The 23,718-nt window shown below is 46.3% G+C and overlaps 1 protein-coding gene and 1 long non-coding RNA gene across 3 annotated transcripts in view; one reads left to right on the top strand and one right to left on the bottom strand.

Moving 5' to 3' along the window:
• Positions 1-23,718, top strand: part of LOC120921049 — a 209,468-nt gene that overhangs the window by 130,950 nt on the left and 54,800 nt on the right. The window contains exon 1 of one of the 2 annotated variants that reach the window (XR_005744824.1): positions 22,961-23,132. The exons of the other annotated variant lie outside the window; for it this stretch is intronic. This is a non-coding gene — a long non-coding RNA (uncharacterized LOC120921049). Of the gene's footprint in view, positions 1-22,960; positions 23,133-23,718 lie in introns of those variants that run through there. 2 annotated transcript variants of the gene reach the window in all.
• The window catches only part of LOC120921048 (extracellular matrix protein 1-like), an 8,680-nt gene continuing 3,780 nt past the window's right edge, over positions 18,819-23,718 (bottom strand). Inside the window, exons 2-3 of the mRNA XM_040333662.1 lie at positions 21,491-21,747; positions 18,819-19,154 (exon numbers count right to left, since the gene is read on the bottom strand). Coding sequence (XP_040189596.1) covers positions 19,017-19,154; positions 21,491-21,747 — 395 coding nt within the window. The 3' untranslated portion in view covers positions 18,819-19,016. The remainder of the gene's footprint in view (positions 19,155-21,490; positions 21,748-23,718) is intronic.

The following is a 23,718-nucleotide window of genomic DNA, read 5'->3' on the forward strand; positions in this document are numbered from 1 at the left end:
GCAGCCTTACTGTGCCCATTGCAGCCTTACTGTGCCCATTGCAGCCTTACTGTGCCCATTCTCACTGTGCCCATTGCAGCCTTACTGTGCCCATTGCAGCCTTACTGTGCCCATTCTCACTGTGCCCATTGCAGCCTTACTGTGCCCATTGCAGCCTTACTGTGCCCATTCTTACTGTGCCCATTGTAGCCTTACTGTGCCAATTGCAGCCTCAGTGTACCTGTATTCTTGACAGGCTGCGGGCATCCATTTTTCAAAAGTCGCGGCGTCCTCCTGGTCCTATTCCGTTCCGTTATAGGCGTTTGACACTGTGTTCCGCTACCGCCTATCACAGAGGTCCTCTCATCCTCGGACTCAGTTTTCAGGCAGACACTGTGTTCAGTGTTCCATCAATCACGGACCTTCTTTCATCCTCGGACAAGAGGACCTCCCCTGCTCTCCACCTGGACACCCCCCCCCCCCTAGCAGTCAGTGGGAGAGGGGAGGGGGGAAGCTGGAAGAGCTGTGGGGGGACGAGGAGGGGCCAGAGGAGTACACGGGGTTCCGGGGACAGCAGAAAGAAAATGAAGCTGGATAGGATGGGCAGCATATAAAGGAATCGATGCCCTCCATTTTCCTCAGGCAGCCGCTGAATGCCTGCGGGAGGGAGAGGAGGAGAAGCAGGCTTTCGGCAGCTGCAGAAGGAAAATGGAAAGGATTGGTTTCTCTTTGTTCCGCCCTCCTATCCAGGGGCCGTGCGGGTTTCCTGGAGCACGGGACCTGTTTACAATTGCAACCCCTGTAGTCGCACTCTGGTTGCCTGTAATCAAGGTAAATCCTGGCATGTGCAGGAGAGTATATAGGGGTCAGCAACACTTCCTTTCAGAATAGTATAACCACTTAAGGACCGCCTCCTGCACATATACGTCAGCAGAATGGCACGACTGGGCACAAGCACGTACAGGTACGTCCTCTTTACGTGCCCAGCCGTGGGTCATGGGCGCGCGTCCGCCCGCGACCCGGTCCGAAGCTCCGTGACCCCCGATCGCCGCTTGAGTCCCGCGATCGGTCCCCGGAGCTGAAGAACGGAGAGAGGTGTGTGTAAACACAGCTTCCCCGTTCTTCACTGTGGCGCCGTCATCTATCGTGTGTTCCCTAATATAGGGAACCACAATCAATGATGTCACACCTACAGCCACACCCCCCTACAGTTAGAAACGCAGATGAGGTCACACTTAACCCCTTCAGCACCCCCTTGTGGTTAACTCCCAAACTGCAATTGTCATTTTCACAGTGAACAATGCATTTTTTGCTGTGAAAATGACAATGGTCCCAAAAATGTGTCAAAATTGTGCGATGTGTCCGCCATAATGCCGCAGTCACAAAAAAAAAACGCTGATCGCCGCCATTCATAGTAAAAAAAAATAATTAATAAAAATGCAATAAAACTATCCCCTATTTTGTAAACGCTATAAATTTTGCGCAAACCAATCGATAAACGCTTATTACGATTTTTTTTTCCAAAAATAGGTAGAAGAATACGTATCGGCCTAAACTGAAGAAAAAAAAATGTTTTTAGATATTTTTGGGGGATATTTATTATAGCAAAAAGTAAAAAATATTGCATTTTTTTCAAAATTGTCGCTCTATTTTTATTTATAGCGCAAAAAATAAAAACCGCAGAGGTGATCAAATACCACCAAAAGAAAGCTCTATTTGTGGGGAAAAAAGGACGCCAATTTTGTTTGGGAGCCACGTCGCACGACCGCGCAATTCTCAGTTAAAGCGACGCAGTCCCGAATCGCAAAAAAGGGGCCTGGTCCTTTACCTGCATATTGGTCCGGGTCTTAAGTGGTAAAACGGAGTTCCACCCAAAAATGGAATTTCCGCTTCAAGTCATGGTGACCCCATTTTTTTGGGGGGGGGGGGGCGGATACCCAGTGTTTATGGGCACCCAGCTCCCACTTCCTCCCCGGGCTCCACGCCGCCGGAAGGAAGTTCACCTCTCCCTCCTCCTTCCAATCTTCTGGAACACGTCACAGGTCCCAGAAGATTGCCTGGCCATTCGCAGCACCGGGCACCTATAGTTAGAATGGCGGCGCCTCAGAGAGAAGCAGGGTTTTGTGCGTCGGCATGGATAAACAATGGAACAGGTGAGTCTCCGATTATTAACAGTCAGCAGCTACACTTTTTGTAGCTGCTGACTTTTAATTGGGTGGAACTCCGCTTTAAGTTGGCCATAAATGGATTGAAATTCTGCCAGGTTCAGCAGTCACCTATTGAATTTCGATCCATCAATAGCTGTTCCCACTAGAGGGAAGTTGATCTTCTTTACCTGCCTAAATGTCCGGGTCTTAAAGGGGAGTTCCACCCACAATTTCACTTTTTAAATATAAATACCCCTGTAATACACAAGCTTAATGTATTCTAGTAAAGTTAGTCTGTAAACTAAGGTCAGTTTTGTTAAGTTGTTACAGCATTTAGCCATCTTAAGTGTGGGCATCATGAAGCCAGACTGTATGACTTCCTGGATTTCAGCTTTGCATATCTCGCACATGCTCAGTGCACAAGAAATGTAATAGGTTTCAGTCAGGTTTGCAAGGACTACTGGGAAACATGATGCCTATCCCAGAAACCCTTGCAAATAGCCTTGTGACTTAATAGCCTAGGCAAATAAGGAGGAGGAAGTAATGAAGGACTACAAAATAAAGGTATTTACAAGCAACAAAATAAATAAAAATTGTCCATTCTGAACACTATGAGATTAGAGCATGCAGCACAGACAAACATAAAAAAAATGGGTGGAACTCCACTTTAAGTGGTTAATAGGCAGTGCCATCAATCTTCCCGATGCTGGGCTCTCCCCTTCCTCCGTCAGGCAAGTTAGGCGACCGCGAGGCCCCTATGAGCGCGAGGCCTTAGGCGACCGCCTAATTAAAGAGCCGCCTCTGCTGATCAGCAAGCAGAAATTTTTCCAACAGGGCAGTTGTACAAAAGTCGATCTGTAGATGTATGGGCTGCCTTACATTGGTTCAAGAAAAACGGTGCATACCTAGAATTCAACTTTAACTACTTGGGACCCGCTAGCCGTCAATTGACGGCTACAGCGCAGATCCCAAAATCCAAGTGGACGTCAATTGACGTCCGCCCCTTTGGGCGGTCCCCGCGCGCGCTCCAGAGCGCGCAGCGGGGAAAATCTGTGTTGGCCGTGTCCCTTGGACACAGCCAATTACAGATCGCCGCGAACGGCCAATCAGAGTGGCCGTTTGCGATGCGATCTGTGCGGCCAATGAGAGATGATCTCATATGTAAACATATGAGATCATCTCTCATTGCCGTTTTACACAGAGACAGCGTCCTGTCTCTGGAGAGGAGACCGATCTGTGTCTCTTGTACATAGGGACACAGATCGGTCACCCCCCCAGTCACCACCCTCCACCAACAGTTAGAACACTAATTAGGGTACACATTTAACCCCTTCCTCACCCCCTAGTGTTAACCCCTTCAATGCCAGTCACATTTATACTGTAATTAGTGCATATTTATAGCACTGATCGCAGTATAAATGTGAATGGCGCCAAAAATGTGTCCGATGTGTCCGCCATAACGTCGCAGTCCCAATAAAAATCGCAGATCGCCGCCATTTCTAGTAAAAAAAAAAAATAATAAAAAATAATAATTCTGTCCCCTATTTTGTAAGCGCTATAACTTTTGCGCAAACCAGTCGCTTATTGCGATTTTTTTTTTTTTTTTTTTTTTACAAAAATATGTAGAAGAATACGTATCGGCCTAAACTGAGAAAAAAAAATGTTTTTTTTTTTTTTTAAATTGGGCTATTTATTATAGCAATAAGTAAAAAATATTGTATTTTTTTCAAAATTGTCGCACTTTTTTGTTTATAGCGCAAACAATAAAAACCGCACAGGCGATCAAATACCACCAAAAGAAAGCTCTACTTGTGGGGAAAAAAGGACGTCAATTTTGTTTGGGAGCCACGTCGCACGACCGCGCAATTGTTAGTTAAAGCGACGCAGTGCCGAAAGCTGAAATTTCACCTGGGCAGGAGGGGGGTATATGTGCCCAGTAAGCAAGTGGTTAACGATTGATCTACTTTAAAAAGGATCTGATTGATGTTATGTTACCTTGAACTTTTTGTACTATAACAGCCTAAATAACGGGCTATAAAGGCAGAGCTCAAGTAGCTGTATTGTATAGTATAGGCTGGGCAAACAAACAAGAGATTAGCCTGACATTGTATTCAGGTTTGTTGCCCACACGCAGAGTAATCCTATTCTATTTATTCATCATTGTCTGTTGTGTAGCGCTGAGGTCTGCCGATCATCCCCAGGTACACAGATCTTTCCAGTAAGTGATGGGCGGGGTCGTCTTTACAAGCAAATGATTGACGTCATTATCCTGCTGTGTGTATGAAATGTATGTAAAGCGCTCGGAGGCCTGGACCCGGCACAAAGTAAATAGAGAGAAACAGGTTTGTAACAGGAGACTGGAAGAGGGAAGAAAATGTCTTTACCAGTAAGCCCGAGTTATCGTGACTACTCATTAAAGTGCCTAGAAGGTCGATCATCCGAGGTGATATCACTTCCAAGAACAATGGTTCCCATTCACCGCACTCTCAGTGGGAAACACAATGACTATGACAGTCATGTGCATGGCCCACAATGGGTTGCACGTGTTATGCAGAGGGCCGCAGTGTAATGCCGCGTACACGCGACCGTTATTCATGTCATGGAAAAAAACAAATGGGTAGATTCAGGTACGGGCGCGCAATTTTAAGACGGCGTAGCCTAGCGTGTTTACACTACGCCGCCTTAAGTAAGAGAGGCAAGTACATGATTCTCAAGGCACTTAGGGCCAGATTCACGTAGCTGCGGCGTAACCCGTTTACGTTACACCGCCGCAAGTTTTCACATTTAGTGCCCGATCCACAAAGCACTTACCTGGAAATTTGCGGCGGTGTATCGTTAACACGTCCGGCGCAAGGCGGCCCAATTCAAATGGGGTGGGTACCATTTAAATTAGGCGCGCTCCCGCGCCGGACGTACTGCAATATGCTCCCGTCGCTAATTTCCCGACGTGCTTTGCGCGAAATTACGACGCGCCGACGTTTTGAGAATCGCGACGTGATCAACGTACTTACGCCGGAAAAAGTAAAATTTTAAAAAAAATTCAAAAGCGACGCGGGAAAGACGGGCATACTTTAACATGGTGGAGTACTTTTACACCATATTAAAGGTGCCCTATCTTTGCGACGGAAATCTAACACTTGCGACGACGTAACGGTGTGAAAAACCGTCGTGGATCGCCGTAACTCCTAATTTGCATACCCGACGCTGGTTTACGACGCAAACTCCCCCCAGCGGCGGCCGCGGTATTGCATCCTAAGATCCGACAGTGTATGTCCATTACACCTGTCGGATCTAAGGGATATCTATGCGTAACTGATTCTATGAATCAGCCGCATAGATACTCTGAGAGATACGACGGCGTATCTCTTTTGTGAATCTGGCCCTTACCTCCTTACTTAGGGCGGCGTAGTGTAAACGCGGCGGGCGTAAGGGCGCCTAATTCAAATGGGTTGGAGGGGGGCGTGTTTAATGGCAATGAGGCTTGACCTCACGTTTTTGACGTTTTTTGGCTACTGCGCATGCGCCGGGCGCCTACATTTCCCAGTGCGCATTGCGGCTAAGTACGCCGTACGGGCCTATTGATTTCGACGTGGACGTAAACGACGTAAATCCCGATTCGCGGACGACTTGCGCAAACGACGTAAACATTTCGAATTTCGCGGCGGGAACGGCGGCCATACTTGACATTACTATTCCACTAGAGCCTAGCTCTAACTTTACGCGGCCTATCTCTTACATAAACGGCGTAAAAGTACTGCGTCGGCCTGGCGTACGTTCGTGAATCGGCGTATACCCCTCATTTACATATTCTACGCCGACCGCAATGGAAGCGCCACCTAGCGGCCATCCAAAATATTGCAATCTAAGATAGGACGGCGCAAGGGGTTAAGTGTGACCTCATATGTGTTTCTAACTGTAGGGGGCGGGGCTGGACGTGTGACGTCATTGATCGCCTTTCCCTATATCGGGGAACAGACGATCACTGGCAGTGCCACTGTGAAGAACGGGGAAGGTTTGTTTACACTCACCTCTCCCCGTTCTTCAGCTCTGGGGACCGATCGTGGGACGGCTGGGCACTTAAAGAGGATGTACAGGTACGTGATTGTGCCCAGCCGTGCCATTCTGCCGACGTATATCGGCGTTAGGCGGTCCTTAAGTGGTTAAAGCAGAGTTCCAACCAAATGTTGAACTTCAGCTTATCTGTCTCCTCCCCCCCTCTCCGGTGCCACATTTGGCACCTTTCGGGGGGAGGGGGGAATGAGTACCTGTTTTTGACAGGTACCATTTCCCCACTTCCAGAAACAGCACCGTGGTTCCGTCCCTCAGAAGTTCGGACCCCCCTTCTCCTCCCTTCGCCGCCGGGCCAATTAGAAAGAGGTGGGAAATGCTGCCAAAATGTAGCTGTTATGCTGTTGGTCTGTACCGTGTTTCCCCGAAAATAAGACCGGGTCTTATATTAATTCTGGCTACAAAAAACACACTAGGGCTTATTTTCAGGGGATGTCTTATTTATTTATGGTATGTACAAAAAAGTTTCTCCCCCTGTCAGCTCTGGAGTCAGCATTGTGAAATTCTGTAATCCCAAAAATAAACCTTTGTTTAAAGACCTTATAAAATGATGTAATCCGTTCTGTAAAAAGATAATATCATGTGCAGTGTGTCTCCTTGTGTAACATTATTGTGAAAAATACCTTACTTACAGTGCCGCTTGCCACTCACGTGAGCCGCTGGAGCTCTTCTTCCCTACTGCAAATACTGCAGAGGGAGGGGCCAAGATCCCCAATGATGTCAGCCCCACTCTGAGTACTGCAGTGGGAGGGGCTTGATAAAGTTTTATTGAAAAAAAAAAAACAGCTGACATCAGCCGGGAGGAGAGAAGAAGAGCTCCCGCGGGTCACGTGAGCGCCCAGCAGTGCTGTAAATAAGGTATTTTCCACAATAAAGTTACAAAAGGGAGACACACTGCACATTATATAATCTTTTTACAGAACGGATTACATGTTTTTACAAGGACTTTAACTAGGGCTTATTTTTGGGGTAGGGCTTATATTGCAACATCCCAGAAACTCACGCTAGGTCTTATTTTCGGGGTAGGGCTTATTTTCGGAGAAACAGGGTACCAACCCTTGGAGGGAGCCCTGTCTGAGTTCCCAGCGGTGTCTGGAACGTATAGACTGTATAGGGACTTGTGCTACCTTAAGGCCCCTTTCACAGTTGTGCAACTTGTCCTGCGACTTGGGACTGCAAAGTGGCATAAAAGATTGTACCCCATGATTTCCAATGAAATCATTCATATCTGTGCCACTTCAAGTCGCACCGACTTCAAAGTAGTCCCTGTACTACTTTGGTCCGACTTTGATGCGAGTTGAGGTCCAGACCTCGCGTTTACACAGGGAATCCTGAAATCGTGTCTAAATCGTGTGACTTTATTTCTCTACAAATTGATCTTTCTTTTGGTGGTATTTGATCACCTCTGCAGTTTTAATTTTTTGTGCTATAACAAAAAAAGAGCGACCGTTTTGAAAAAAATAAAATAATAATAAATATCCCAAATAAAAAAAAAAGTCTTTATCAGTTTAGGCCAATATATATTCACTTACATATTTTTGGTAAAAAAAAACGCAATAAGTGTATATCGGTTGGTTTGCGCAAAAGTTATAGCGTCTACAAAATAGGGGATAGATTTATGGTATTTTTTTTTTTTGCTAGTAATGGCAGGGATCTGTGTTTTTTTTTTTGCGGGACTGCGACATTGCGAAGGACAGATCGGACACTTTTGAGACTTTTCTGGGATCATTGACATTTATGCAGTGATCAGTGCTTAAAATAGCCACTGATTACTGTATAAATGTCACTGGCAGGGGACGGGTTAACACTAGGGGGCAATCAAGGGGTTAACTGTGTTCCCTGGGAGGTGTTTCTAACTGTATGGGATGACTGGAGGAGGAGACAGATCGCTGTTCCTTTTAACTAGAAACAGCAGATCTGTCTCTCCTTCCCTGTCAGAACGGGGATCTGTCTGTTTACATTGACAGATCCCCTTTCTGGCTCTTATTCCCGTGATCGCGGGTGGCCGGCGGACATCGTGGCAGCGGGACATGCGCATCGGGTCCCCCGAAATACAGCGAGCCCACACGCGGGCACCTGCTGTAGCTCCACGGTGATTCGTGGGAACGTGCTGACCTGCCGCTGTGTAACAATGGCGGCTGGTCGGTAAGTGGTTAAAGCCTATTGGAGCCTCAGGCTTTAATTACATGCTTAAAAAAAAAAAAAAAACATTGGAATCCATGTATCCAGTTCCCCCTCATGTAGATTAGGGGGCCGGACGCATTACGGGCCGCCACTGATTTGGCACCATAGCACAGAGTGATTGGTGTGTTTTATCACTATACCAAAGTTGATCAGCATAAACGTAAAGTGAATAAAAACATGCGTAAATTTACGGCGCTATATAAGTACCTTATATAAATGAAATAAGCAATCATTTTTTTGAGTGGATGGCGATTCATGGTGAAAGCATAAAAGTCCCTGGGGAACAAACCGCTTCATATACTCAGCGAAAAAAATAATATATATATATATATATATATAACTATGCAATAAATACAGAGTATAGAGTTTATTATAAAAGGCATGTCTTGGTTCTACACAGTTATAGATATTGGGCCGGATTCAGATAGATTCGTCTATCTATCTGCCGGCGTAACGTATCTCAGATACGTTACACCGCTGTAACTTTGGGCGCAAGTTCCGTATGCAGAAAGAACTTGCGCCCTTAGTTACGGCGGTGTAACGTATGTGTGGCGGCGTAAGCCCGCCTAATTCAAATGGGGGATGTTGGGGGCGTGTTTTACTTAAATTTGAGATGACCCCGCGTTTTTGACGTTTTTTTTTTAACTGCGCATGCGCCGTCCGAGAAATATCCCAGTGTGCATTGCTCCAAAGTACACCGCAAGGACGTATTGGATTTGACGTGAATGTAAATGACTTACAGCCCTATTCGCGAACGACTTACGCAAACAACGTAAAATTTTCAAAACTCGGTGCGGGAACAACGGCCATACTTAACATTAGCTACGCCTCATATAGCAGGGGTAACTATACGCCGAAAAAAGCCTAACGTAAAAAAATGCGCCGGCGGGACGTACGTTTCTGAATCGGCGTAAATACCTCATTAGCATATTGCTCGCATAACTATACGGAAGCGCCACCTAGCGGCCAGCGTAAATATGCAGCCTAAGATACGACGGTGTAAGACACTTACGCCAGTCGGATCTTAGGGAAATCTATGCGTAACTGATTCTCTGAATCGGGCGCATAGATACGATGGCCTGCACTCAGAGATACGATGGCGTATCGGGAGATACGCCGTCGTATCTCGTATCTGAATCCGGGCCATTGATTTTAAGTAGCTCCAGAACAAATTTGTCAGTATGTTATTTACCCCACAAGGTGGCAGCATCATTCTGACTGTCAAGCGGTGTTGTGGCATATCGATCAGCCATAACATTATGACCACTGACAGGTAAAGTGACACCAATACAGTGATCAGTGCTAATACTATTCACTGAATGAATAACATTGATTATCTCATTACAATGGCATCTGAAAGTGAGCGGGGCAATCTGACACTAACTGGCACTGGGTGGGAAGTGACTGACACTGACCTCACCAGTGACACTAATACAGTGATCAGTGCTAATAATATACACGGGTAAAGTGAATAACATTGATCATGTCATTACAATGGCACCTGAAAGTGTATGGGATGTGTTAGGCAGCAGGTGAGCTAGTTGTCCCTGAAGTTGACGTGTTGAAAGCAGAAAAAATGGGCAAGCGTAATGCCGCATACACACGATCATTTTTCGGCATGAAAAAAGCATTGTTTTTCAAAAATGTCATTTAAAATGATCGTGTGTGGGCTTCACATCATTTTTTAAGTTCTGAAAAACGACAAAAAAAAATTCGAACATGCTGCATTTTTTAACGTCGTTTTAAACAATGTCGTTTTTCGTGTTGTAAAAAATGATCGTGTGTGGGCTAAAACGATGTAAAAAACCTGTGCATGCTCAGAAGCAAGTTATGAGACGGGAGCGCTCGTTCTGGTAAAACTAGCGTTCGTAATGGAGTAAGCACATTCATCACGCTGTAATAGACAGAAAAGCGCGAATCGTCTTTTACTAACACGGAATCAGCTAAAGCAGCCCAAAGGCAAATGGAACTATCCCTTTATAGTGCTGTCGTACGTGTTGTACGTCACCGCGCTTTGCTAGAGCATTTTTTTAAAATGATGGTGTGTAGGCACCATCGTTTTAATGATAAAGTTGGGAAAACGTTGTTTTTTCGACATGCTGAAAAAACTTTTTTTTTCATGCTGAAAAATGATCGTGTGTACGCGGCATAAGGATTTGAGCGACTTTGACAAGGGCCAAATTGTAATGGCTAGACGCCGGGGTCAGAGCAATTCCAAAACGGAAGCTCTTGTTGGATGTTCCTGGTCTGCAGTGGTCAGGACCAACCAAGAGTAGTCTAAAGAAGGAAAACTGGCAAACCTGTGACAGGGTCATGGACAGCCAAGGCTCATTAATGCATATGGGGAACAAAGGCCGCTGGTTCATGTAGTCTGATCCAATAGAAGAGCTACTGGAGCCCGGAGGAGCTGCTGGATTTTTGGGCGGCATATTACCTCATGGCTCCTCCGAATTCCTAGGGGTGAATGATGCGTATTGCAAGTAGTAGAAGTAAAGGAATGTCCACGACAGGTACTCTTTGCTGTGCTCTTTATTACCCAGCCGGGTGAAAACAATAAACTTGTGGTGAGGAAAGTAAAGTTGAAGAAGAAGGTAGAACAGCAGATTCAGGCGTGATAATAGGAAACATTTCTCTGCGCCACAATGGGTTTAGTGCACCCGGACAAGCCTCTCTCACTGACCTGGCAGCCGGAGTATCACTCGGACAATTGTAGGATGAAGTCTCTGCCACAGACCCTCCTTGGTGAACTTGAACTTGAGGAGAAAGTCTCTGCCACAGACCTCCCTCGGTGAGCCTCAGAAGATTCCTCTGCCACAGGCCCTCTCTGGATTGAATTCTTGGAGATATGCCTCCTTAAATGAATTACGTCAGGATCTCCTTCAACTTGTCGCCCAGGTACCGACTGACAGGTGATCAATCCCTCGGTGTGCGGCTACCTCGATCCCCGGGGGTTTGTCGAGGCCCTTTTTGACCGCCAGCCTCTCAATGGCGCTCCTTAGACTGACTCCTCACTGAACAACAGTACAGCTTGGGATCCTCAAAGTTGGGAACCCAGTCACTCACTAGGTCCCCGTCGCTGTTCAGATGCTCCGGGCCAGCATAACACCGGAACCAGGAACACCGCGTGGCACGCACGCCCCAGCCAGGTTGGCCATAACGCCGGGGCGCCGTGATGTGGCCACCCTAATGGTGGGTGCCACACTGGACAAAGAAGACCCAGAACTAATGGTGTCTGTCCCATAAATACCCCTCCACAGCATGCACCGCAAGGTCAAACCCTCCTGATTGCAGGGGTCAAGTCCTGGGAAAAAAAGTGTGGGAACTCACCCAAGATTCCGCACCTCAAAAATACAAAAAAAGTGTGTGTGTGTCTATATATCAGGGCCGGGCCGGCCCAAGACATTGTACTGCCTGGGCCCAGGAATGAAGTGCTGCCCCCCCCCCCCCCCCCCTCCAAAAAAAAAATCTTGCCCACCAAAAGGCCCCAACATTAATTATTTTATATCATTACAATTAAAACCCAAATTAAATTTACCAGTAAGTCAGATTTACATGCAACAGTGATGGTGTGGTTCAGACACAGGCAGGGGTGGTGGGGGTTTTAGACTTAGGCAGGCGTGGTGGGGGGTTTAGACTCAGGCAGGGGGGTGAGGGGTTTAGGCTCAGGCAGGGGTGGTAGGGAGGGAGTAAGACACAGGCAGGGGTGCTAGAGAGGGGGCAAGACACAGGGGTTGTAGGGGTGTTAGACAGGAGGCAGGGGTGGTAGGCGTGTTAGACACAGCCAGGGGTGGTAGGGAGGGGGTTAGACACAGGCAGGGGTGGTAGGGAGGGGGAGTTAAACACAGCCATGGGTGGTAGAGAGGGGGGTTAAACACAACCAGGAGTGGTTGGGAGGGGTTAGACACAGGCAGGGGTGGTAGGGAGGGGGGTTAAACACAGCCAGGGGTGGTAGGAAGGGGGGGAGCAGTTTGTCGGGGGGGGCAGTGTGACAGGTGGGGGAGCAGTTTATTGGGGGGGGGGCAGTGTGTCAGGTGGGGGAGTCGTGTGACAGGGGAGCAGAGTGTCAGGTGGGGGAGCAGTGTGAAGGGTGGGGGAGCAGTGTGACAGGTAGGGGAGCAGTTTCTTGGGGGGGGGCAGTGTCAGGTGGGGGAGTAGTGTGACGGGGGAGCAGTGTGACCAGTAACATATAATGCACAGCTGCACTCGGCTCACCCCACATCACACACAGCTCACCTTCCCCCCCAGCATCTGCAGCACTGCCTCGCACAGCTCTCCCTCCACCTCTTCACAGCTCAGCCTCCTGTTCTCACATCTTGGGTGTCCCAGCCGGGTCCTGCAGCACCACCACCAGTAGATTCCTCCCTGCCGCCTCCTGCTCCACCAGTCCACCATACCTAGAGCCGACCAGAGTGTGAGGAAACCCAGAAGTAGCGCAGAGCTGCATGTAGGTGGACTGGGCGCTGAGAGAGGAGGAGGAGGAGGGTGCCGCATACCTCATACCGGCCAGGCTGGACTCTGATCGGCTCAGGCAGCTCTAGTCCTGCAAAGGGAACGGCGTTCCTGCTGTGAACAAAGTGCAGGGACGCCGTTCCCACAGGACTCGAGCCCTGCCTGATTGGCTACTGGGAAAGAGCACCCAAACTTTGACTCCACTGCTGCCACCTGCAGCACCGGGCTGGAAAGAACACCCCAGTGTAGCAGAATGGACTCAGCACAGCCAAGCTGAGACAGAGACCCTGCTCATACAACACTGAAATGTATAACATTTTATACATTTATAAACAATGTATCACACAAATGGAGCTTTCCTTTGGTGGTATTTGATTACCACTGGGTTTTTTATTATATAAATGAAAAATACTGAACTTTAAAAAAACTATTTATTATAAATTTGTTTGCTTTCTGCTATAAAACATATCCAATAAAAAAATAAAAAAAAATAAAATTTCCTCATAAATTTAGGTTTAAAATGTATTCTACAACATGTCTTTGGAAAAAGAAAAACTCCCAGTTACATAGTCAGGTTGAAAAAAAAAAAGTCCATCTAGTTCAACTTATAAAAGGGAAAAAGAAGAGAAATGTCATACAATCTTCTACCCACAGTTGATCCAGAGGAAGGCAAAAACAAACCAGCAGAGCATGATCCAATTTTCTTTAGTAGAGGAAAAAATTCCTTCCTGATTTCCCGAGAGGCAATCAGATTTTCCCCGGATCAACTTTACCTATAAATGTTAGTACTCAGTTATATTCTGTACATTTAGGAAAGTATCCAGACCTTTCTTAAAGCAATCTACTGAGCTGGCCAGAACCACCTCTGGAGGGAGTCTGTTGCACATTTTCACAGCTCTTACTGCGAAGAAACCTTTCCGTATTTGTAGATGAATTCTCTTTTGATGTAAAGATGTAAAGAGTGCCCTCTTGTCCTCTGTGATGACCTTTAAGTGAATAATTCACCACCAAGTTCACTATATGGACCCCTTTCAGGGGCAGATCCAGAATCTAATATTGGGAGGGGTACTGCCAATTTTTTCGTGGGCAATTTGTAGGGTAGATGCAGAGATGGAGGGGAGGACAGGGTGGGAGCAGCCAGATGGAGGGGAGGACAGGGTGGGAGCAGCCAGGTGGTGGGGAGGACAGGGTGGGAGCAGCCAGGTGGTGGGGAGGACAGGGTGGGAGCAGCCGGGTGGTGGGAAGGACAGGGTGGGAGCAGCCAGGTGGTGGGGAGGACAGGGTGGGAGCAGCCAGGTGGAGGGGATGACAGGGTGGGAGCAGCCAGGTGGAGGGGAGGACAGGGCGGGAGCAGCCAGGTGTTTTCCAATGCTAAACCTTTCATCTGATTTCTTTTTTTTTATTATTTATAATTCCTTTATTAACAAAAGAAAGTTACATGTGACAGTCAGAGAAGCCAGTTTACAGTATTTCAATTGAATAACATTTAGGCAGAAAAGTCAGAAAACAGACCCAACGTTGCACGGAATATGCGGCCTTAACAATGACAGTTGCAGAGATATTGCTCAGTGCATCACGCTGGGATAACTATCAAATATTTATATACATGGGCAAGGCATCTATGCTTGAAAGACAAAAAAATTGAGCCACCTCCTTTAAATAAGCGTCAGTATGTACAAAAAGGTTCCAGGGTCGCCACGCCAGGTCTCGCGGAAGGTCTCCTTACGGTTGTGTAAGGTAGCGGTGAGATCCTCCATGTCTCTGTTCACTTTAGACAGATATTACACAGATATTTGGATGGGGGGGGGGGGTCTTCCGATCTCCAGTAAAGGGGGGGATGCATGCCTTGGCCGCATTCAGTAACTGGATTGTGAGAGAGGCCTTATATTTCTTGAGCGGTCTTCTTGAAAGGTGCAGCAGACAGGCCGCCGGGTCCCCTTCCAGGGTCAACATCTGTTAGGTGCTTGACGGTGCCGATCACCTCCCGCCAAAAGGTCATCTGATTTCTAAATTGCAGCATTTGTAAATTTTAAGAGCCAATATAAAGGAATAGTAGTGGTAAAAAAAGTACTTGTGGGTTTAACCAATCTTGTTTTTTTGTAAAATTCTCCTTTAAGGGGGCGTGGCAAGGGGGGGTGTCCTATACCTGCATACTTTTGCTGATAGGGGTCCCTCATTCCCATCTTAAAGAGTTGGGAGATATGGTTAAATCACGCTGCTCCTCCCATCCACCACACACACAAAAGGTTTCAGCAAGATTGCAGCTACTGTTGCTTAGGTATCCTGCTGGACTAGCCAGCCATGCAGCAACAGCTGAGTGTTGTACGCAGCTACTGCGGCACCCTCAGAATTTCCACCAGTTTATCAGCTAAGAAGGTGGATGGTGGAGCCCATTAAAAGGGAAAAGTTGCTGTTCTTTGCTATAAAGGTGTAAATACACCCCTAGAGGAAAGTGAAGTCCTGAATACTGAAGGGTGGATGTCGATGGTGTAACCCTTTAAGTGTTTGATTTGACTTATAATATACATGGGTCAGTACCAGAGGTGAGAGCATATTGATCAGTGTGGTCAGGGCCGGATTAAGAGCACCATGTGCTTACTGCTGAGGATTTTGGTGGACCTTTTACTGGGCACCCTTCTGCTTTCCAAGAGCCTGTACTGGTGTATGCCCAAACTCAAAAGGACACAGGTGTAACACAAGGGAAGCCTGGCATTTGATTTGCCAGTTTTCTGTAAGGGCCATGCATCGGCGTGCACTCTGAACTTAAAGGGCCAGATTCACGTAGTTTCGTGCAAAATTGCGGCGGCGTAACGTATGACATTTATGTTACGCCGCCGCAAGTTTTACGGGCAAGTGCTTGATTCACAAAGCACTTGCCTGTAAAGTTGCGGCGGCGTAACGTAAATCCCCCGGCGCAAGCCCGCCTAATTCAAATGATCCGGGTAGGGGCCGTGGATCATTTAAATTAGGTGCGTTCCCGTGCCGAACGTACTGCGCATGCGCCGTCCCTAAAATTTTCCGACGTGCATTGCGGTAAATTACGTCGCAAGGACGTCATTGGTTTCGACGTGAACGTAAATGGCGTCCAGCCCCATTCACGGACGAGTTACGCAAACGACGTAAATTTTTTAAATCGCAACGCGGGAACGACGGCCATACTTAACATTGGCTGCGCCTCATAGACCCAGGGGTAACTATCCGCCGGAAAAAGCCGAACGCAAACGACGTAAAAAAAAGCGCCGGTCGTTCGTTTCTGAATCGGCGTATCTCCTCATTTGCATATTCGTTGCGTAAATAAACCGAAACGCCACCTAGCGGCCGGCCTGGAATTGCAGCCTAAGATCCGTTACACCTGTCGGATCTTAGGCATATCTATGCGTAACTGATTCTATGAATCAGTCACACAGATACGACCAACGGAACTCAGAGATACGACGGCCTATATTACCCACTTCAACAGGGCCGATCCTAGGGTCACAGACGCGTGGGTGCAGAAATATTTCTGGCGTTTCCACATGGTCAGGGACTGCAGACATAGTACAGGAGATGGTCAGAGACTGCAGACATGGTACAGGAGATGGTCAGAGACTGCAGACATAGTACAGGAGATGGTCAGAGACTGCAGACATAGTACAGGAGATGGTCAGAGACTGCAGACATGGTACAGGAGATGGTCAGAGACTGCAGACATAGTACAGGAGATGGTCAGAGACTGCAAACATACTACAGGAGATGCTCAGAGACTGCAGATATAATACATGAGATTGTCAGAGACTGCTAGTCTGGTCTCCAGCTACTTCACGCTCTTCCTCTGACAGGAGGAGGGAGGGAGGGAGGATGGACTTGGGCAGGAAACACAGCGGCGGCACAGTCTCTTCTCCTCTGATCCACTCCTGTCAGTTGCCGGCAGAGAGAGCTGCCTCTGCGTGGTCATTCAACACTGTACCCAAATGAAATCTTTGTCCCCCCCCCCCAAATAGAGCTTTCTTTTGGTGGTATTTGATCACCTCTGCGTTTTTTATTTTTTGTGCTATAAACAATAGAAGAGCGACGATTTTGAAAAAAAACACACTATTTTTTACTTTTTGATTTAATAAATATCACAATTAAAAAAAAAAAAATGTTTTCCTCAGTTTAGACCGATACGTATTCTTCTACATATTTTTGGTTAAAAAAAAATCGCAATAAGCGTTTACTGATTGGTTTGCCCAAAAGTTATACCGTCTACAAAATAGGGGATAGTTTTATGGCATTTTTATATTTATATTTTATTAGTAATGGCGGCGATCTGCGATTTTTATTGTGACCGTGACATTGTGGCGGACACATCAGACACTTTTGACACGTTTTTGGGACCATATACATTTATACAGCGATTAGTGCTATAAAACTGCACTGATTACTGTGTAAATGTGACTGGCAGGGAAGGAGTTAAGGAGTAAACATTTTCCATTTGAGTGATTCTATCTGTAGGGGGAGGGGACTCACAAGGGGAGGAGACCGATCTGTGTTCCTCTGTACTGGGAACACACATCGGTCTCCTCGCCTCTGACAGGACATGGATCTACACAGATCCACACTCCTGCCGTGATCGCGGGCACGCACACCGGGTCGCGAGCGATGCCGCCGGCGCGCACCCCCTAGACGGCCGGGAAGAAAGGACGTCATATGACATCCACCCGGAGGGAGGGAGGGTTCCTGGCATCATATTACTATGGCACGGTAAGGAAGTGGTTAAGGTAGGGGCCTGGAGCTGCAGCTCCAATAGCCGCTACATGAATACAGCCCCGAGTGTGGTGAAGCACAAAAGTGAGTTTGAAGTGGATCACAAGATTTGAACGACTTCATTATACCAGGGGTCTCCAAACTGTGGCCCTGGAGCCAGATGTGGCCCTTTGCTTGCTTTTATCTGGCCCTTATGGCACTATTTCATCCACTGATATTTAACAGTGGGGCATAATTCCCCTCCACTGACACCAATGAAGGGGCACAAACTCTCCCAATGACGCCAACGATGGGGCACAATTCTTTCCGCTTACACCAAAGATGGGTCGTTGTTTTTTTCCACTGACATCGAGACCTTTTCTTCACCCAATGACCAAAGTCCGGCCCACCTTATGTCAGAAGGACCATAAACTGGCCCTTTGTTTTGAAAGTTTGAAGACCCCTGCATTATACTATGGACTTGGAATTTTCCCTGGTAGCAGAACATCAGTTATTTACTAAAACTGGAGAGTGCAAAATCTGGTGCAGCTCTGCATAGTAACCAATCAGCTTCCAGGTTTTATTGTCAAAGCTTAATTGAGCAAGCTGAAGTTGGAAGCTGATTGGCTGCCATGCAGAGCTGCACCAGATTCTGAGTGCACCAGTTAATATTTCCCTTGATGTGTGGGTGGTTATGAGTTAAAGTGGAGTTCCGGCCACAATTTCACTTTTTAAATATAAATACCCCTGTAATACACAAGCTTAATGTATTCTAGTACAGTTAGTCTGTAAACTAAGGTCCGTTTTGTTAGGTTGTTACAGCATTCAGACACTTTATAAAATAGAAATTGACTGGGGCCATCTTAAGTGTGGGCATCATGAAGCCAGACTGTATGACTTCCTGGATTTCAGCCTTGCAAATCTCGCACATGCTCAGTGCTGCACAAGCAGTGTCAGATCAGGTTTCAGCACCTGTGCTGTCCAAGTCACATGATTCTTCGAGACTGGGGAGTGCACAGACTCCTGGAAAGTTACACCCACTACATTCCCAGGAGTCTGTGCGGTGTGGGTTAGGAAGCTTAAGCACCTAGGTGCAGGAAGTGGGAAGATTAACTATTCTGCCTAGCAACAACACTTTGAAGGCATCTAAAAAAAAAATGTTTTTTTCTTAAAGGACTAATGACATTTTTTTTAAAACTACTGATGTAATGTTATATTTATGAGTGGAACTCCACTTTTTTTTTTTTTTTCTTTTACATTGAGACACACAAATAGGACTGTAGGCCATTTATTTAATAATAATAATTTATTATTGGGTTATTTAGTTATTTGAAAATTGCATATTCTTTGTATTCTCTGTTCAGCAGGACTGCACTCATTTAGCAATACATAGTCATGGTGTGGGGGAACACGTGACGGTGTTGGCTTAGCTGCTAATTGTTCTTATCACTCTACGTTATACTTTTGCTGAGTCCTTTGCACCTATTAGCCGTTGTAGTTGGGGATTGGGGAGTCTTTACTGAAGCAGGTCTTCCTCTGTTCACCAGTCTTCTTGCAGCAATGATTTTGACGGGTCATTATTGTAGACTCCTCCATGCAGAAATTGTCCAAGGCATTCTCCCACTAAAAGAGAGCAGATGGTTATTACTGCAACATGGTGAAAGTATAGGCGTTTTTGGTCAACTTTAGTACAGTATGTATTCTTTTAAGCATTCATAAATTGATCTTTATTTTTTTAAACCTTTACGTACGGTATATGTTAGAGCTGCACGATTCTGGGCAAAATAAGAATTACGATTTTTTTGCTTAGAATAAAGATCACGATTCTCTCACGATTCTCACGGCGTAAAACCTTTTACATTCATACAAAAAAAAAATTGCGCTAACTTTACTGGCTATTTTTTTTAAAATTCATTAAACTAATTTATTCCAAAAAAATTGCATTTAAAAAGACTGCTGCGCAAATACAGTGCAACATAAAATATTGCAACAACCGCCATTTTATTTTCTAGGGTCTCTACTAAAAAAAAAATATATATATATATATATATATATATATATATATATATATATATATATGTGTTTGGGGGTTCTACGTAATATTCTAGCAAAAATATATATATATATATATATATATTTTAACGTGAAAAGAGCCGTCAGAAACAGGTTTGGTGTTTAAGCGGTTAAATGTTTTTAATTTGCATACAGAAGTAAATTCCTTTGATGTACAAGTCAATGTGATACAATGTTTGGACTTAACATTCCACTGATAAAGAATGTTTTCAAAACTTGGCAAGCTGCCCAGACTTGGCAGATTGCCCAGACTTTGACTTTTGGCTAAGAGCAGAGAGGAAATTCTTTGCATACCAAAGTGCAGAGAGAAAAATCTGTGTCAAGATCGCGATAACGGTTCTTGACGATTAATCGTGCAGCTCTAGTATATGTAGCGGCCGGCTACTTTTCATAGCAGGTGCTGCTCTAAATTTAGAGTGTGGCCAGAGAGTTAGTTGCCTCTGGCCGTGTTTATTTAATAAAATTTTAGGGCCTCTGTACCAACTTTGGCTGTACTGTGTTTCCACTGTTGTTGTCCGGGGGGCCTCACACCCCAGACCGACAGGTGGCAGCAGCGGAGTCAGGGTAGTATGGATACTTCTCCTCGGCAGCCAGGAGGGTTGATCGCCTCGCTGTGCATGCTGGGAGGGGTATTTAGGGGGCGGACGCCATTGGTTCGGGGTCGTCTTTGCCGCCATCCGCCTTGGCAGTCATCCCACCACCCCGTGTGTGTCCCTCATGGCCGGGGTGTGTGCTTCAGTGTTCCTGGCTCCGGGACCACGTTGGTCAGGAGCAAAGAATCTACCTAGCAAACTCAGTGTGTAGACTGGGTCTGCGGCTGCAGAACTGTCCTGTGCTGTCTTTCCCGAGGGAGGGAGCTGACCGATGGAGAACCTGTCTGGGAAATACCGAGCACGAGGCTGGTATCTCGAGAGAGGCCTACTGCTTCATCGAAGGACATTTTGTTTTTGAGAGGCTGGACGATGGTCGCCTATCAGTACTGAGATTGCTAAACGTTGTTCAAGGGAGATTCGGGTGCTTAATCCTGTGTTGAGAAGGATTTTGGACCGAGAACGTCTCCACCTATGGGAAGGTCTGTGGCAGAGACTTTGCTAAAGTTCCGAGTGACACTCTGGTTTCTAGTCCGGTGAGAGCGGCCTATCCATATGCACTATACCCACTCTGGCTAGAGTGTTGTTGGAAGCAGGACTGCTCCCGGAACCCAGTTACATGCTTGATCCATTATTCACTACTTCTGCTGTCATCTTATCTACTACTACTATTTTCACCCCGTTGGGTAATAAAGCACAAGAAAATATTTCTACAGTGTGGACATTGACTTTATTACAGCTCTCATCCAGTACCTTAGACGGCGGAGAAACAGAGGTAACGTGCCACCCAAATCAAACCAGCAGCTCCTTCGGGGGTAGTGCTACACGATCCCGGACGAGCCCCCACGTGTAGCACTATCCCCGAAGGAGCTGCTGTGTTGCATACACACTGTCACACCAAATTCCGACCGTCCAAAACGCGGTGACGTACAAAACTACGACGAGCCGAGAAAAATTAAGTTCAATGCTTTCCGAGCATGTGTCGACTTGATTCTGAGCATGTGTGTTTTTTCCTCCGTCGGAGTTCCATACAGATGAACGGAATTTCATCGGAAAAAAAGAGAACGTGTTCTCTTTCTAAGTCCGTCGGAATTTCCGATGGAAAAACTCAGATGGGGCACACACACGGTCGGAGATGAATCAGATGAAAAAATTCCGTCTGACCTTTTCCGACCGATCGTGTGTACAAGGCATAAAAGGAAACCTGCTGTTTGGCCCTACTGGCCCTAGAAACTGGTCATGTCTGCCTGTTTACTGAATATGGGTGGATGGAGAATGAACATAACGGCAACTTACCACATTCACTGCACAGCTCAGTTTATCAGACTGACTGCAGCACCTGGAGTATCCCGTCTCTACACTGTTAATGGCGTCCCCTTGTCTGCCGAGGTGAGAGAACCCTGACTGAGGAAGGTTATTGGCACCATATGTCACTTTTGCTCGGGTTTTCCTGCAGATATTGCCGATGTTGGCTTCAGTGGGTCTCCCTGGAGGAAACTCTCTCAGGTTGGCGTGGAAGGTTGGACCACCATGGACCAGATGAGGAAGGGCAACTACAAGAGGATGTACAACAATATTAATAGCAATCACAATATATACAAAAAAAACTATGGAATGCTAACACAAAGTAATATAAAGATATTGCAATTAAATTATTTTCTCTCCAGGTCGAATGTTTTTCAATCATTCAATCATTCAAGCGAATCAAGAAAATAATGTATTATTGCCACTAGATGAAGTTGGACGATCATAGTAAATACGTACTTATTTTATTATCTTTAGCTCCATTTAGTGGCCATAATGGAGCACCAGCTGCCACTGGCTTTGGGTGGTATAAAGTGTCCATTTGTGGGTTAATTTTAGCTGGTAGGCATTTTACAGGGCACAGCGGCGACAATGGGCACAGTGGCGACAATTAAAGGGCACAGTGACATCAATGAGCACAGTGGCGACAATGGGTACAGTGGGGACAATTGGCACAGTGGCGACAATGGGTACAGTGGCCACAATTAAAGGGCACTGTGGCGACAATAAAGGGCACAGTGGCGACAATAAAGGGCACAGTGGTGACAATTGATGGGCACAGTGGCTGCGTTTGATGGCATGGCACAGTGGTGACAATTGATGGCACAGTGGCTGAGTTTGATGGCATGGCACAGAGGCTGCGTTTGATGGCATGACACAGTAACTGCGTTTGTTGGCATGGCACAGTGGCTGCGTTTGATGGCATGGCATAGTGACTGCATTTAATGGCATGGAACAGTGGTGACAATTGATGGCACAGTGACTGCATTTGATGGCATGGCACAGTGGTGACAATTGATGGCACGGCACAGTGGTGACAATTGATGGCACAGTGGTTGCATTTGATGGGCACAGTGGGGCTGCAATTTCTTTATTTTCTTTTTTTCGTTTGCGCCCCCCCAAAAATTTTGAGCACCAGCCGCCCACTGGTGCCGACATCGCTGGATTCCAAGGAAGCTGAGCAGCTAGTTGATTAGTCCTGGGTTAGGACAATTATTGCTAGCATTTTAAAGAGCTGCTTGATAACTGTCTCCGTCCATTGCCAGCTAGTGGCATTTCCTATGGGGAAATAGTGCAAGCGCTTAGTTGCATGACGGCCGGACAAAATCAAGAAAAAAACGTTGACTAGTTCCGCAAACGTGTGCGTTGCTTCATCTGGACGTCCAGATGAAGCAACGCACACGTTTGCGAAACTAGTCGACATTTTTTTCTTGATTTTTTAGATCCATTTGTTTGATCTACCCATCAAGCAGCACGCCAGCTGTCAGTTACTACTTTCTTTCAGCTATACAGAGCAACCAACTAGCGTCTAACCCAGTTATTGACACATTTTGGTCATGGACTTTTCCTGTGATATTAACCACAAGGAGTTGCGCAGCAATCTGTAGATGAAGTGCATGAATCCTTGGAAGCGGTAATGTATTATTCACCAACTGTGATATACATGATTGGACTCTGCTGATATGTGATATACATGATTGGACTCTGCTGATATGTGATATACATGATTGGACTCTGCTGATATGTGATATACATGATTGGACTCTGCTGATATGTGATATACATGATTGGACTCTGCTGATATGTGATATACATGATTGGACTCTGCTGATATGTGATATACATGATCTACTCTGCTGATATGTGATATACATGATCTACTCTGCTGATATGTGATATACATGATTGGACTCTGAAGATATCGGCTTAGGAAATATAATCAGATTACCTGTTTCTATACATCCAATGGACTTTCCGTGGAGATTATTTTTAACAGCTGACATTTCACGTTCATTTAGCATCATTTACAGAGTGCACCATTTAGGTCAGTGGTTCTCAACCTGTGGGTCTGGACCCCCTTGGGGGTCGAATGATGATTTGCCAGGGGTCACCAAATCATGGGCTGTTCCTGAAGCCCACACCACTCCCCCAGCCTTTTTTGCGTACCGACCAGCAGGGCTGCCCCTGGAGCCCGCGGCCACCCACTCAGCCTCTTCGCA

Source organism: Rana temporaria, chromosome 13 (assembly GCF_905171775.1).
Source record: "Rana temporaria chromosome 13, aRanTem1.1, whole genome shotgun sequence".
NCBI classification, from domain to species: Eukaryota; Metazoa; Chordata; class Amphibia; order Anura; family Ranidae; genus Rana; species Rana temporaria.